Here is a 14533-nt window from a genome sequence, read left to right as displayed (position 1 = left end):
GCATTCATACGTCCAATGACCATGTAGAAGATTTGATTTGTGTATTTTTTCAATATTCTCATTTCATATATTGATTACTAAGTTGTTTCGTTTGCTAATTAAGTGATTGGAGATGGCGAACGCTTTCGTGGATTGCTAAATGGATTGTAAATTCGAACACAAATTCCAACATGTCGTGGAACAGGACGCTAATTATATTAGTGCAATGGGAAAGATGTGTTGCTTAACTATTTTAGTTTTAATATAAGTGTTCGTTTCCAGTGCCGCAGGTGAAGGAATTTCCTTTGTTCATGATCACAATAAATATTAAGCTAATATAAGGACACAATGCTGATTATGCTTTGTAAAATACTATAATGTAGAACTGTTTGACTGCAATGATGTTGAAACCACGTATAATATCCTGGACGATAAAATGATATATATATATATACATTTTTTCGAAAGAAAACAGTAGAAAAGTTTTCATTTAACAACTGCAGAATAACCATTCATACTGTCTCGATGAAAATAATATTTTAAAAAAAATCAATCGCAGTTATTTATTGTGATCATGACATCATTTGATTAGACTTGAAAGCAATTATTGTTTTTGTTTTTATCGAAGACAGTATAGTTACAATATCAATTTCTTTTGTGTAGGCCTATGAATATTTATCTATCATTACCGTCGTTGTTTATCGTGCGCAGAATAAAAATATATACAATTTTTAAATTCAGTTGAGATCCAGCCACTGATACCCACAGCATTGACACTTTTTTTAGTAATCACCCCTTTAGATTAGGATATTTTCTATTATGAATGTATGGTAAAACAATAAACAAAGAAAACAAAACAAATAAAACCTACTTCCAATATTATAATCATATAACAAAAAGGTGATTAAATCTTTCTCTTTTGGAAAACACAGGATTTAAATAAAAGGCAATCGATAAAAGGTTGCTGACCTATTACACAAATTCGTTTAAGAGCAAGAAATTACCAGTACAGTAATATATAAAACTTTAATGCATTTGACGTCATGGTATACTGCCCACCCAGTTTGCTACGATGTTAAATTCGTTTTCGATGAGAGAAATCCGGATAAATGACTCGATGTGCGTTGGAGTTATGACAGACAAACCAATTCGGAGAGGAAGTAAAATCTAACTTTATGGATTTATTGTAAAAGAAGTAAATTAAAAATAAATTCTACGAACGAAGATTAGACTTGCTCCAAGTCTGTATTTATTGTCTTTTTTATGTTGGTCCACCAGTCGACGTTTTGATTTTTGTCTGGAAATACAAGCTCAAGTAGTATACGTATGAAACGCCATATGTGCAAATATTTATCTTGTTACTAATATTTAGACATGATCAAGACAAACTCAGTCTGGAACCCAGACAAGATAAAGATGTTCCGATACATCCAAAAATTAATATTAATTGCCAAATGTAAAAGAAATATACAAGTCACCTAAATTCAACAAAAACTCCAATGGCTTTTTTGGTTTATAACTTAACATTAAAATCAGTGAATGTTGCTAGCTTTGTAACTATATTTCCGCAAATCCATAATAATATTTTGTTCAAAATGCTGACGGTATAATTTGTTTGATTCTGAAATGTATATAATTTGCTTGTATGTTCATTCATTATGATTTCATCAACAAAAAGTTAAATTGTCAATTGATGAACATTGCCGCTCTTCACTGTTTTCATTATGGAGTTCGTTTTAAATAGGCCTGTGCGGGAATTAAACCGTTTTAGGCGTACCAGATAAAATTTGAACCTGGAAAATATAATATATTTTTTTACTATTTTCTGTAATTTGGTCTGCCTAATTTGGGCTAGTCAGCAGTGAATCATTTAACGTTGGCTTCTGTAATTGTTTAAAAATGTTTGTATTTAGGTCTCGAACATATTGTTAGAGCATGAAGGTATAAAATACCATAAAACATTTTTTTTTTAAAGCACAGTATAATTTTAATCAGAATTAACAGAAAATAACGGTTTTATTTATAGGCTATATAATATAATTATATTCGCAAAAAAAGTTATAATATATACAAGCATAATTGTAAGTGTAAAAGTCTGTTCAATTCAGTGACAAATAAACATATTCATATACTCTATACTATTATTCAAAGGGATTCTCTATCACTACTGTTCCAAGACACGAAAGAGGGCGGTCAAGAAATATATGAACGTATATTTATCGGTATAGTATTGATAGACTGTATTTATTAATCGGCGTCACGGAGGAATTGTGCGACTAACTTTTCAATATTATTTTAATCAATAAGTTAATTTTACCCAAAAAAGACAACTCAAAGTAGTCATTTCCCTTTTTTTACTGTTATCGTTAATTTCCTTACATTGGCCTAATATTAAATTAGATTATTTAAGCAAATAAATCTTGTAAAATGTTTATACAGTATTTTAAATCCATAAAGTACATTCATTTTAAAACTACAGAGCCATATATAGAGAGAGTTACGACTTTGCGTTCACGGATTTTAGAAAGTCACGTGGTGTGAACGCCGGCCATGTTTGTGTCCAACTATGCCTATGTAGCGTATGGAGTCGAGTCATTTGCTTAAAAAATGTATAACATTCACAAGGCTTTAAATATCGAATTTAATATCAAAACAATCAATTTGTTTAAAGGTTTTTGTTAAGATAATAACGAAATCATAAAGTTACTGCGAACATGATTTTTAAACAACAAAATGTAAAAACAATGCATTACTATAGAGAATCGCTGTACAAACTAAACGCGCACGCGTAGAGCGCACAACCAGAGCCGTTCCGAAATTGCTATTTTTATTGTTTTTAATCATGTTCGCAGTAACTTTAAAATTTTTTTATTATTTTAACAAAAACCTTTAATCAAATTGATTGTTTTGATATTAAATTCGATAATTAAAGCCTTTTGAACGTTATACATTTTCAAAACAAAAGACTCAACTCCATACGCTACATAGGAATAGTTGGACACAAACATGGCTTCTAATCCATTCGAAGTCGTAACTCTCTCTATATATGGCTCTGTAAAACTACAAATCATACCTCCACCTACTGTAAAATACATAAGATTTCTCCGGTAAAATATAGAGTATATATATACTAACAATAGAACCGTAACGCCAAAAAAAACTGGTGAATTTGATCACAAATTATAACTCTTGCTTCTTGTACAAAATAAAGTTTTTTGAACAAGTAGTTCTCGAGAAAATGCAATTTCAGTTTATTTGTTACTTTAAGACTGCTCGCCGGCTTTTGAAAGTTCTGTCTTACTTTTTAACACTAGCAGGTCTGAAAATAATACTAAAAAGTGGTCCAGAATTAGGACCGCGATCCGGGTTACTTCCAAAATTTAATGGAGTGGTCCTTGATCACATATCTATCTGTATTTTGGTATTCATCATTTTAGTAAAGATCTTGCAATAACTTTTTGAGTAATCCTGCAAACAAACAACAAACAGACAGACACATACGATCGATTACATATACAGTACCTCCTTGGCGGAGGTAAATTAAACTTTGCTTCAACAATCATTTTTGTACATTACATTATTTGTATGTTTTCGTGGTGAAATAATAAAGATAAGAAAATGGGTCATTGGATCAATCTATCTTCAGAAACACTACTTTAATGATCTAAACCTTGTATTACAATATAATGATATATTATAATATAAATACATAAATATAAAAATACAATATATTACAATCAAAAACAATTCAAATTGTAAATTAATGTTGAAATTGTTTTACAATAGTTTAATGAAAAGCTATTTATTTGTTGTAAAATTACAAATTTATGAGGTGTCCACAATTGTATTTTTCAAAGGTCCAATTTAACTGAAATTGTCTATATAAAATATCGGTTAACTTACAAAAAATAACAAAACAGAAAATGCCTCCACCTGAAGTACTAAACAAACTACAGTATATTAAGTAATTGCTATGTTAAATGAACATTATGAATTAACATTAATGTTATACGATAATTCTATACGATAGGATCAGCATATGCACAGGAATTTTCCACACCAAGATTGTAGTGGTCTCCAGAGCCACCCTTGTATGCACTGGTTACAAGACGAACCCAACCATTTTCAGCCTAAAATAAAGAATATCAAAAAACAGTTACTAACATTTTTTATTATTATTTAAAGATATGTTGTCGCCTGGGAATGGCCGAGAGTCATAGGGATGATTTCTTGATTTGACTTGCCCATTGTGGGGTGACATGAGTGCTGTTAGATTAGGCGTTGTGTTTGTGTATTCTGTAGAGGGTATTCTGTAGGTGGTTGCCTGGAATTTCATGTGTGATTTACGCAAGAAATCCCAAGGGGTGGATTGTTTTGGGATATGTGGATTCCTGTGGTCGGGTTGATAGCCTTTGTGTTACTTGGGCAGGTTGACTTCGGAATGAGTTTGTGTGACTTTTGTCTGTTCTGTGCGGGGCAATGTATCTTAGTTCGATATGTATCTTGTTTGATATGATCATATTTTTGTGTGTTTTGTACTTTGGTGTTCTTTGAGCACAGAAATTCGTGGAAATGAAATTTTTTTAAATGCTGAAAAAACTACGCAAACACGCAAATTACACAGTAGATATCAAACTCCTCGAGAATTTACTGGATTTTATATGATTAATGACAGGGACACAATAATCACGCGAAAATTACTCAGTCAATATCATCGTACTCGAGGAAATATACGATTTACACATACAGTAAATATTTACGAACTGGGTTATTTGCATAAAACTATACATGTTCTACACATCTTTACTGAATTCAATCATTGAAATGGCCATTTATTCAATGATTATAACATTTTGAGTTGACATTTTTTTATACATGCTCATTTAATACTACAACCAATATTCATAGGATGACCACCTAGACAGAGGAAAAAAAAAAGAATGACATACTAAAAAGGTAAATATTCATATTATACTTACCCAAGGTTGCCCCCACGAGTTGCGAACTATCCAGTACTCAATATCATTTTCCACACCCCATCCAGCCACTGATATAATGTGGTTGATCTATGTAATAAATAACTTTTAATTTTGATAGAGTTCTTTTGTTCTTCTACATCTTTACTACTATTATGATTATTAAAAGTATTTTATTAATTATAAAATGAAGAAATCCTGATACTATATAACAAAGACACTGTGATTGCGAATCTTGCCAAAAATCAAGACGTATATGTGTACTTACATAATTAATAAGGTGAAATTCTGTATAAATACTTCCACCTTGAAACTTTTCAAATGCATTGGTTGCCATGACACCACAGCTATTTAATAAAAAAAATTAAACATTAAAGTTTTACTTACTTCAACATCTTTGGCATATTCAATATAGATAGCGCCACCTTTGAAAGCTTCTAGTGTAGGAGTGGCCATGATTCCACAACTGCAACAATAATATCAAGTATAATTTAATCAAATCAATACATACATGAAACAGCAAACATTAAAAGTAGCAGGCTTTTAGGCAGGGCATGGGGGTTTACAGTACAGTAAACCCCATTAATCTAAGCAATCATCCACTACTCCCACCAATCAAAAACAAAAACCACATCTGACAATCTAGTTTAGTTCAATTACTATATCGATTGAATATATACAGCAAAACTATTTCATTTAGCAATATTTTATATTTGTCAATGGATATGTCTCCAGATCACCGAGGGCTATATTTTTTTACCGTGCCCTGATGAAAGCCCAGTAAATATTTGTTCTATATACCATACCACCCAATTTGGTTGGCTAGGCTAGGCCGAAGCAAACACAAACATGGACTTGGTTGGGGTAGGCCTAGGCCTACAGTAGTTAGTGGCACGCAGTTTTGCTACCAATAAGCTAACAAAAAAGGCCTGTATTTGATAATTCATTGCTTCCAGATATGCAATAAGTTTTCCCAAATCATACTTTATTTGTTTCTTCATATTTTAACTGGCCGCTACACTTACTAACTCCTCTAAGTCAGCTCATACAAAAGTTAATCATCGTAGGCTAAGGGCTAGCTACGCAATAGTTGTTTTGTGATCTGATTGCATTTAAAGAAGAAGATAGAGGAGACAGAAGTTTTTTTTATTGTTTATAATGTAACCTTAATTTAAAGAATATACATAAAAATAATCAAAAAAAATATTAAGTACAATAATTAGCAATGCAATTAAATTGACCCAAGTTTCAATTTTTTATTCAATATTTTATACAACTGGTAAATCACTTTATGCAGTGACTTACAAATCTAGGAGTAATCTAAGAAATCCAGACTTGCTAGTTCTGAAAATGAAACTTTGTACGTACCTAATAGGGCCATTTGCATATATCTCAGCCTTCATCTTGCTTATACCACTGATAGATCCATAGTCACCAACTTTCCAAAGTGTGTAGTTTGATAGGGTAAAGCAGTCTCCAAAGGTTGAACATGTACCACATTGATTAAATTTTTCACATTCTGTAGAAAAAAATAAAAAAAATAAGCAATAGGAAGATCCTGACCAGTTTTTCTCCTCTGCAGATCACATTACTTTCTACACTTGCAGCAGACATTCACTATTATATAACACCTAAATAAATTCCTGCCATTTGATTGTGGGCCACATGGCGTGCAATAGTACGCACTATTAAACGTTTAATAGTACTTTTTTGTTTTTTGTATTTGTGTACGAAATAAAAACGTTTCGCGGATGAAAAAAAACTAGTGTACAAAATAACTGTGAACTACAACAGCGCCACCTGTTGTCTTACTTCTGTTTTGTTTGTAAACATCACCAAGATATGCAGCGATTTGGAGATATATGTACTCATTTCATTCAAAAAGGCATTTAAATTAGCTTTAGATAGTTTTTAGGATTTTGAATAATTAATGGGGACATCCCTACAAGACGTGAAATCGTTGGAAAAAACACAATTAGCCTATTATGAATTCCATAGGCCTGTTAGTATAAGGCTAGGCCTAGGCGTTTTAGCCTTGCTAGGCCTAGGATTGTTTGGCCATTTGTTGACATAATTAACACTACAGTAGGTGATAAGGTGAGGTGATAAAATCCATATAAATAATAATATTTAATATAATTATTAAAAACCAATTGTTACTGTTTTAATCAAATGTAGGCCTTGTGTAGGCCTACCTTTTATTTGATTCAAATGACAGGAATCTATTTAGATGTTATATAAAACAAATAATGAATGTTTTATATTCGTGTAATGGTAGAAATAATGGCATTTGGTTTATGATGAAAGATTATATTTTAACTATTATTTAGGTAAGTCATACTACTACAGAAAGCTAGATTGGCTTATCTAAACTTTAGATTTGTTATTAGTCTTGTAAGCAGCCAACTTTCATTTCATCATGGACACTTCTTTATGTATATGTATTTTTATACGCATTTTTTAAGAATAAATGACCTACTTTGGTCTTTGGCTTGATAATTATTGCAAGTTTCATCAGGGATGCCATTTTCGTGTGCATATTTGTAAACTCCAATTTGACCACCACCTTCACAGGTTCCAGCACCTCCACAGTCAATGACATTCTGAACGGAAAGATAAGCACTCGGCCAAGCCCCTTTACGTTTTATGTTGATTCGGTCTGCAGGAAAAATAATGTATTCTGTTTACTAATTTAACAAAATACTGTACAAACTATTATATTTATAATAAATTACATAACCTAAACAGCATTGTAGAAAAGAAGGCATAGACATTCCAGATACGCAACACAATATAGATATACAATGAGAAGAATTCTGCACATAGTAATATTCAAATTAGATGAAGTATTGTTAAGTTAACATTGTTTTACCTGCTAATGCACTGGTTGTACCCATACCCCAACATGATCCACAGTATTGTGGTATGTGTTGATTACGTGTTGTACTGCAGTAGTTGGTTCCATTCACGTTCCTCCAATCCCATTCTGTTGGCAGTGAATCTGCCTTCAAGTACTCATGTGGACGAACATGTGTCCTGATAAAACAAACATCAACATTTATTTTGTCAAGATTTCAATTTATTTTTCCAAATTCCAAATTATTTGATAAGATAAATAGTTAAAAAAATGCACAAAATGGAGGGAAAAAACAAAAAGAGCAATGCTTGGTTTTATGGCTAACCTTATACATATAAAACGAACAATGAAAATAAAAACATGACAGGACAATACATAAACAAATAAGACAAATTACTTACACAAAGCAAATATAAGCTAACATTTTTTAAAAATAAAGTAACACACATTATAGATATCTGCATAATATACGAAAAAAACACAGCATTATAGAAAGTTAAATATAAAATGAGATAAGATATTGTTTGAATTGATCTCTGTAAAGATTACACTTTTACTTTGACTTTTAATTTGCTCATCAAGTGCATTCCAAAGTAATGGCCCTTTTATTGTATTTCTAGCAAGATCAGCATAAACAAATAAGGTCGATACATATGTAGGACATTTGTCATCACTCTTGCGCTCACAATTTTGATTCGAATGACTCTAAATTACTAACATACATGTTGCCTGTTGCAAGAATTATTTTCAGACCTGCTAGTGTTAAAAGATAGGACAGAATTTTCACAAGCCGGTGAGCAGTCTTAAAGTAACAAGTAAACATAAATTAAATTTTCTCGAGAACTACTTAAAAAAACTTCATTTTTGTACAAGAGGCAAGAGTTATAATTTGTGATTTGTAATTTTAAAACATAATTAGATTTAATGTACAGGTTTTTTGATGCGAGGAGTTTAAAAAACCTATTTCTTTTCATATTCACCGGTGTGTTTTTCGCGTTGCTGTTCTATTGTTTGTCAACTGAAGCTATTGTTAGTTGAAAGGCTGGTTACATAATCTTTACACCAAACTCACATACACATGCTTGTAGTGAAATGAGCCTAAATCACACCGCATTAAGACACACACTTTTGGTGAAAATCGGGTCAAGGTCAATTTGGATTTGGCCAAGTATCGCGCTATGCGTGAGGGCTAGTTTGTTTGTTCGTTAATACACATTTTTGTTACTGCTCGCATCTATACACAATTGTACCAAGAAGGTTTTAAACTAGATTTAAACATTATCCGTGAATTTTAAAACAAGTTCAAATGCTTTGATGTTATTACTTGTAATTGTGTGTTAATCATCATTCATAGTATCATATACGGTGCTGGTCTTGAAAAAAGATCAAGTTTTAATTTACTATTTAAGCTACTGTGTCATAATTTATTTTGCCATTTTTCCTTTTTTTGCGATGACTTTTTTTTTTCTTGCATACGGTTACCCACCCTGATTGGTCCCTATAGCCGGATGCTAGTCACGTCGCCCAATCCAAAGTCGCCCAATCCAAAGTCTCCCCATCCAAAGTCGCCCAATCCAAAGTCTCCCCATTCAAAGTCATCCCATCCAAGTCTCCCCATCCAAAGTCGCCCAATCCAAAGTCTCCCCATTCAAAGTCATCCCATCCAAAGTCTCCCCATCCAAAGTCGCCCAATCCAAAGTCTCCCCATCCAAAGTCGCCCAATCCAAAGTCTCCCCATTCAAAGTCATCCCATCCAAAGTCTCCCCATCCAAAGTCGCCCAATCCAAAGTCGCCCAATCCAAAGTCTCCCCATTCAAAGTCATCCCATCCAAAGTCTCCCCATCCAAAGTCGCCCAATCCAAAGTCTCCCCATCCAAAGTCGCCCAATCCAAAGTCTACCCATCTAAAGTCGCCCAATCCAAAGTCTCCCCATCCAAAGTCGCCCAATCCAAAGTCTCCCCATTCAAAGTCATCCCATCCAAAGTCTCCCCATTCAAAGTCATCCCATCCAAAGTCTTCCCATCCAAAGTTGCCTCACCCAAAGTCTTCCCATTGCAAAGTCTTCCCATTGCAAAGTCTTCCCATAGCAAAGTCTTCCCATTGCAAAGTCCCCCGAGAGCAACATCACCCCCAAAGTAGAGTTGCCCCATCGCAAATTTTCCCCAATATAAAGTCGCCCCATCGCAATATCGCCCCTAAACGTTAAAATAGTTTAAAATTCTTTAAGTATTATTTGTAATTACTCCGATACCCCAATAATTACTCCGACGTGGTTGCACTACAACGCACCAGAACAAGAATGGGAAACCTTGCTGTAGTCACACCGATTTTTGCGATGATATCTAGATAACGGTGCCTTAAAAAATGACAATTTGTAAACATAGTTTATTTGGCATGTTAACAGTACATATTTGTTTAAATGTGAAATTTTATAGGGAATGTAGGCTACGTCTGTATCTTATTATATATGCAAAAAATTATGTAAAACAATTCATTAACATTGAAAATTTTGCAAACAAAATTGCATCATATTCCAAATTAAAAATTAGGCATTCCATTCAATAAATACAGTAGGAACACAGTAATATTAATAATGATGATGTACTATGCTAAAACTACTAAAGCAAAAATGAGCTGGTGTCATAGTAATTGCACGGTTTAAAAATAGGTAATAGGCAAGCTCTGGTAACTGATTTTAAAATCATATTAAATTAACATATCAAAACTTTAAATCAGTGATAATCTTTCTCGCAATCGCTTTAGAAACTTGTTTTAATGATTTTCAAAAACCACATTACGTCATTGAAACCTGTAAAATAAAAATGAAAACACAACTAACGTATCTATATAATAATTTGAGTAAGGTGAAAATGGGTTGTTATTGTAAAACTCATTATTGGGTGAACAGATGACGGCCTAATAAAAATCACTGTTATGTGTATTACATGTAGTAGTAAATGAATATTTTGATTTTGATAAGAGATAAACATATTCATAATGTATACAAAATTAGTTAGCACGACCAAAATAAAACGCAATCGATCATCAAACGCAACCGATATGACAGCATCTAGCGGCACTCCATACAAAATACCAGACCAAAATAAAACCAATCAAGTGGTAGCCTAGCTAAGAATAAGAATACTCTTTTTTGTCTAGCCTGGTAAGAAATTTTCCATACTTAGCAACAGAAAATAAATAAAAAACGATATTTGAATTTGAAAATGATTTTAATGATATATATACATTATGACTCATTTTGCAAACCATATATTTGGGTCATTCTTCAGTATCTGTCCGATACTTTGGTGGGATAGAGACTGAAAATTCATCATTAAAAAATATAAATTCTTGACTTTATCATAATCAACATTATTGTAAATATAACTAAAGATAAACAAAGATAATAATATTGATATTGTTAATATTTATAAAAATGTTTCAGGCAACCCCCTAAAACCTCATGTCCCGATCGTACATCTTCAATTTTATGATCGCCGTATATATTTGATAACAGGACTTTTGTTATTGATTTTTTAGGTTCGTCATATTCGTCACGGTTTCGTCTCCGTCATTTATCTTAAAATATTTCAGTAATGAACGCAATTATGTGGTATAATTGAAATATAAACAATATTCTTCTACTATGTCAATAGTTAGTAATATTACAGTAGTTCAACAGAATTTTGTAAAACATCAGTACCAGTCATAATATTTTCTGAAAATTATTATTTTTTGGAATAGTAAATGGTTTTGAACGTATAACACACATTACACTATCGCTCTTCCCTAACATTGAAACTAAGCCCCGCCCACTTCACGAAATATGACGTCATAGCAATTGTAGCTCGAGCGCCTGTGTTATAGAGTCGCGGATTGGCTAATTGAATACAAAAAATAGCATTTCGTAGCGCCTAGATTCCAAAAAATTGACTAATCAGATCGGTTTTTAGATAGAAAATTTGGATTCCTCATAACTTTGAACACCTAGTTGACTATAAATAATTTAGCTAGGGAAACCTTGCTTGTTGTGAGGGGAAGCGCCGAAAGCGAAATTTTCGCATAGTAAGTTAAATTTATCGTTATATCTTATTTATTTAAATATAAACATATTTTTTTGAATAGTCAGCTAACTGCATCATTTATCTAGGGTCATGTTGATATATAAAACGTGATAATGAACAGTATGCAAATAGCTTAATTACGTGCGCCCGTCCAGGCCCTTATTAAGCAAAACAGGCTCAACACAATAAAATGGTTGTGCAACGCTTTGTGTTGGAGAGGCGCACATGGCCAGGCACGGGTAACCTTCTTTTCACGGCGTGCGGAATGAATGCTCTCTAGAGTTAGGCCTAGTATAGCCTAGGCCTAAACCAAATAGATATGGTACCCTAAGCAGGCCTATTCAAATTTTTCTATTTCCTAGCCGGCTTACTGGTATATATTATTTCCAAATTTCCTCACTTGCACTGATGAAGGGCTAGTGTTGCCCGAAAGCTCTGCTAACTTTTCTGGCTGTTTACTTTATCGTTTTGATTTAGCTTTTCGCTTTTTTTTTTTATCTCCATTGAGATCCAGCAACTGATACCCACAGCATTGTCATTTTTTTCAGTAATTTGCCTTTGGATTTATTTTATATATATATATTTTCTAGACTAATAAAATCTGAAAACTAGCCTATTTATTTTGCTTTATATCATTTATTAAATTATAATAAAAATTTTTTTCTTTACATTTTTCAGATTGCTTCACTGATATCAACTACAATATACATGGTTCGACAGCCACGATTCTGATATTTATTAAATATTATTATTAATTATATAGTATATAGGCATAAATAAATTATACTATAGTTACAAATAAATATATACAAATATATTAATATAAATCATTTTTAATAAGTTTTTATTTGTCATGTAAGGAAATAATTCCCTCTATGATCTCGCCTACCTAGGCTAGTGTAAAACCCTAATTTAATTAAAAAGAATGTCGGTCTCTTTGGCCTACCGTTGTTAATTTAAGGTGAAACAACGACTATAATTACAAAATATAAGCCTACATTATAAAGGTAAATTGTTTTTAATTGTAAATATATGTTTAATTTGTTTCTAATTACGACCAAATTCAATAAAAAATGTATTTAGGCCTAAAGAATACACAGAGAGTGGTACTGTGGGCCGGGCTAGGAGGTTGACGCACGCTGTAACGGTTTTGCTAAATAGTTGCGTGTACAAAACGTTCACGTGCACTGTGCTTGACCGGGTAGAAGCGCTCCTGATTGGGTAGTACAACCTGTCAATTAACGATCGCACATGCACGCGCTATGCTATTCTCGGTGGCGGCGGTATACAAAACATCAAAGTGTAAACATCACACTAGTAATAATAAATGTTAAAACAATCATTTTTTGATTAATCGAGAAAAAAAGGTTATCAGACGATCGGGACCACGGACGATCGGGCCCAGGCGATCGGGCCCAAATCGTGAGATGGTCGGGCCCATCAAGGGTGAAAGACGATCGGGCCAAGACGATTGGGCCCAATGAATAAGACGATCAGTCCCAAAACATTCTCTGAAAATTTCAAAAAATAATTATTCGATTATTATTATTCGTCCGTGGTCCCGAACGTCTGTTCCCCGAAAAAAATACTGTATAGTATCAAAGAATTAATAATGGAAATAATTGTATAAATCCTAACCCATTATTTTTTCTATCTTTGTATACTGTATTCCATAAATGTGACATACGCTTGCCATGTAATACATTTATCTGAATAAACTTTTAAAATTTAAAAAATGCAAGTTTTAAAATCGATTTTTTATAAACCTGAAATTAGACACTTACTGAAGAATGACCCATTTGTAAGACCGGACCATACTGTTACTATACTGGTCCGCCGGACCGATTTTGGCCCGGACTGATTAACTGACTGAATAAAATCAGATAGATAGATCTAGATAGCCTAGGCCTACAGTAAGCCTTAGTACTACCAGGCCTAGGCTAGGCCTAGCTAGCCTAGTAGTCTAGTAGTAAGGTTTAAAATTAAATAAGATATTATAGGCATAGGCCTAGACCGGCCCTACCTAGGCCTAGTAAGACCAGCTGAAACTGAGTGAGGTTGGTTGGATCACTTACTTTACACCTTCTTCCAACCCAACGTCATACTTGGGATTATAACATGGTTTCTTCTTATCATTAAAGTACAAGCCAAACACTGTTGTTGAACAGAGAAATATAATCGTTAATTTTAGCATTGTAAAATAACGATACGACGACATTTCACTAGGCTTTTCGGAAGAGAATTGAATGGAATGAAGGAAGTAAAAACAAGATGAATTAAGTCATGTGACACAGTCACCTGACCAACACACCAGCTGACATAGCCAGGAAAAGTGATGACGCGCATATAATAGTGTGGCATTACATCAAAGAACTTATAAGTTATAAGTTCTTTGATTATATTCAGAGCGTCATTCTGACGATGGAGCATTCTCAATTTCTCTACGGAGCGCCATTTATGTTTGTTTGTTTGTTTCTTTATTTCCATTCACAAATAATCATTACAAAACAAAAGAATGGAAAGGGGGAATCTCTAAAGCACAGCTTATAAGTAGAAACCCTGTTACAAAACAGTATATATAGGGCCTATAAATAGAAATATGAAAAAAGGCACAAGGGCATAAGCAAACATAATGTAACTTTTAAGAATGCAAACAA

At 33.0% G+C, this 14533-nt stretch overlaps 1 protein-coding gene across 2 annotated transcripts; it reads right to left on the bottom strand.

Moving 5' to 3' along the window:
• Positions 1-3616: 3616 nt before the first annotated feature.
• Positions 3617-14135, bottom strand: LOC144850858 (cathepsin Z-like). Of its 2 annotated transcripts, none has more exons than XM_078708344.1 (7): positions 13952-14135; positions 7828-7991; positions 7435-7614; positions 6324-6474; positions 5224-5302; positions 4959-5045; positions 3617-4109 (listed from the first exon to the last, which is right to left on the bottom strand). In XM_078708344.1, the coding sequence occupies exons 1-7, from the start codon at positions 14092-14094 to the stop codon at positions 3999-4001; spliced, it is 915 nt and encodes a 304-aa protein (XP_078564470.1). In that variant the 5' UTR covers positions 14095-14135; the 3' UTR covers positions 3617-3998. The 2 variants fall into 2 exon arrangements, with proteins under 2 accessions (XP_078564470.1, XP_078564469.1); XM_078708343.1 differs by lacking the exon at positions 5224-5302 and adding an exon at positions 5343-5421 and having other exon boundaries at positions 13952-14134.
• Between the last annotated feature and the right edge of the window lie 398 nt (positions 14136-14533).

The sequence above is a fragment of the Antedon bifida genome, chromosome 8 (assembly GCF_963402885.1).
Source record: "Antedon bifida chromosome 8, ecAntBifi1.1, whole genome shotgun sequence".
NCBI classification, from domain to species: Eukaryota; Metazoa; Echinodermata; class Crinoidea; order Comatulida; family Antedonidae; genus Antedon; species Antedon bifida.
Note: the sequence above shows the minus strand (reverse complement) of the source record. Positions and strands in the feature narration are given on the sequence as shown.

Excerpts from the sequence above, each read along its gene's own strand:
- LOC144850858 (XM_078708344.1), bottom strand. The coding sequence starts at position 14,094 with ATGTCGTCGTATCGTTATTTTACAATGCTAAAATTAACGATTATATTT. Across the intron at positions 5,303-6,323 it reads TATGCAAATGGCCCTATTAG|CTGTGGTGTCATGGCAACCA; the intron begins GTACGTACAAAG and ends TTTATTAAATAG. Across the intron at positions 5,046-5,223 it reads AATTTCACCTTATTAATTAT|ATCAACCACATTATATCAGT; the intron begins GTAAGTACACAT and ends TTTATTACATAG.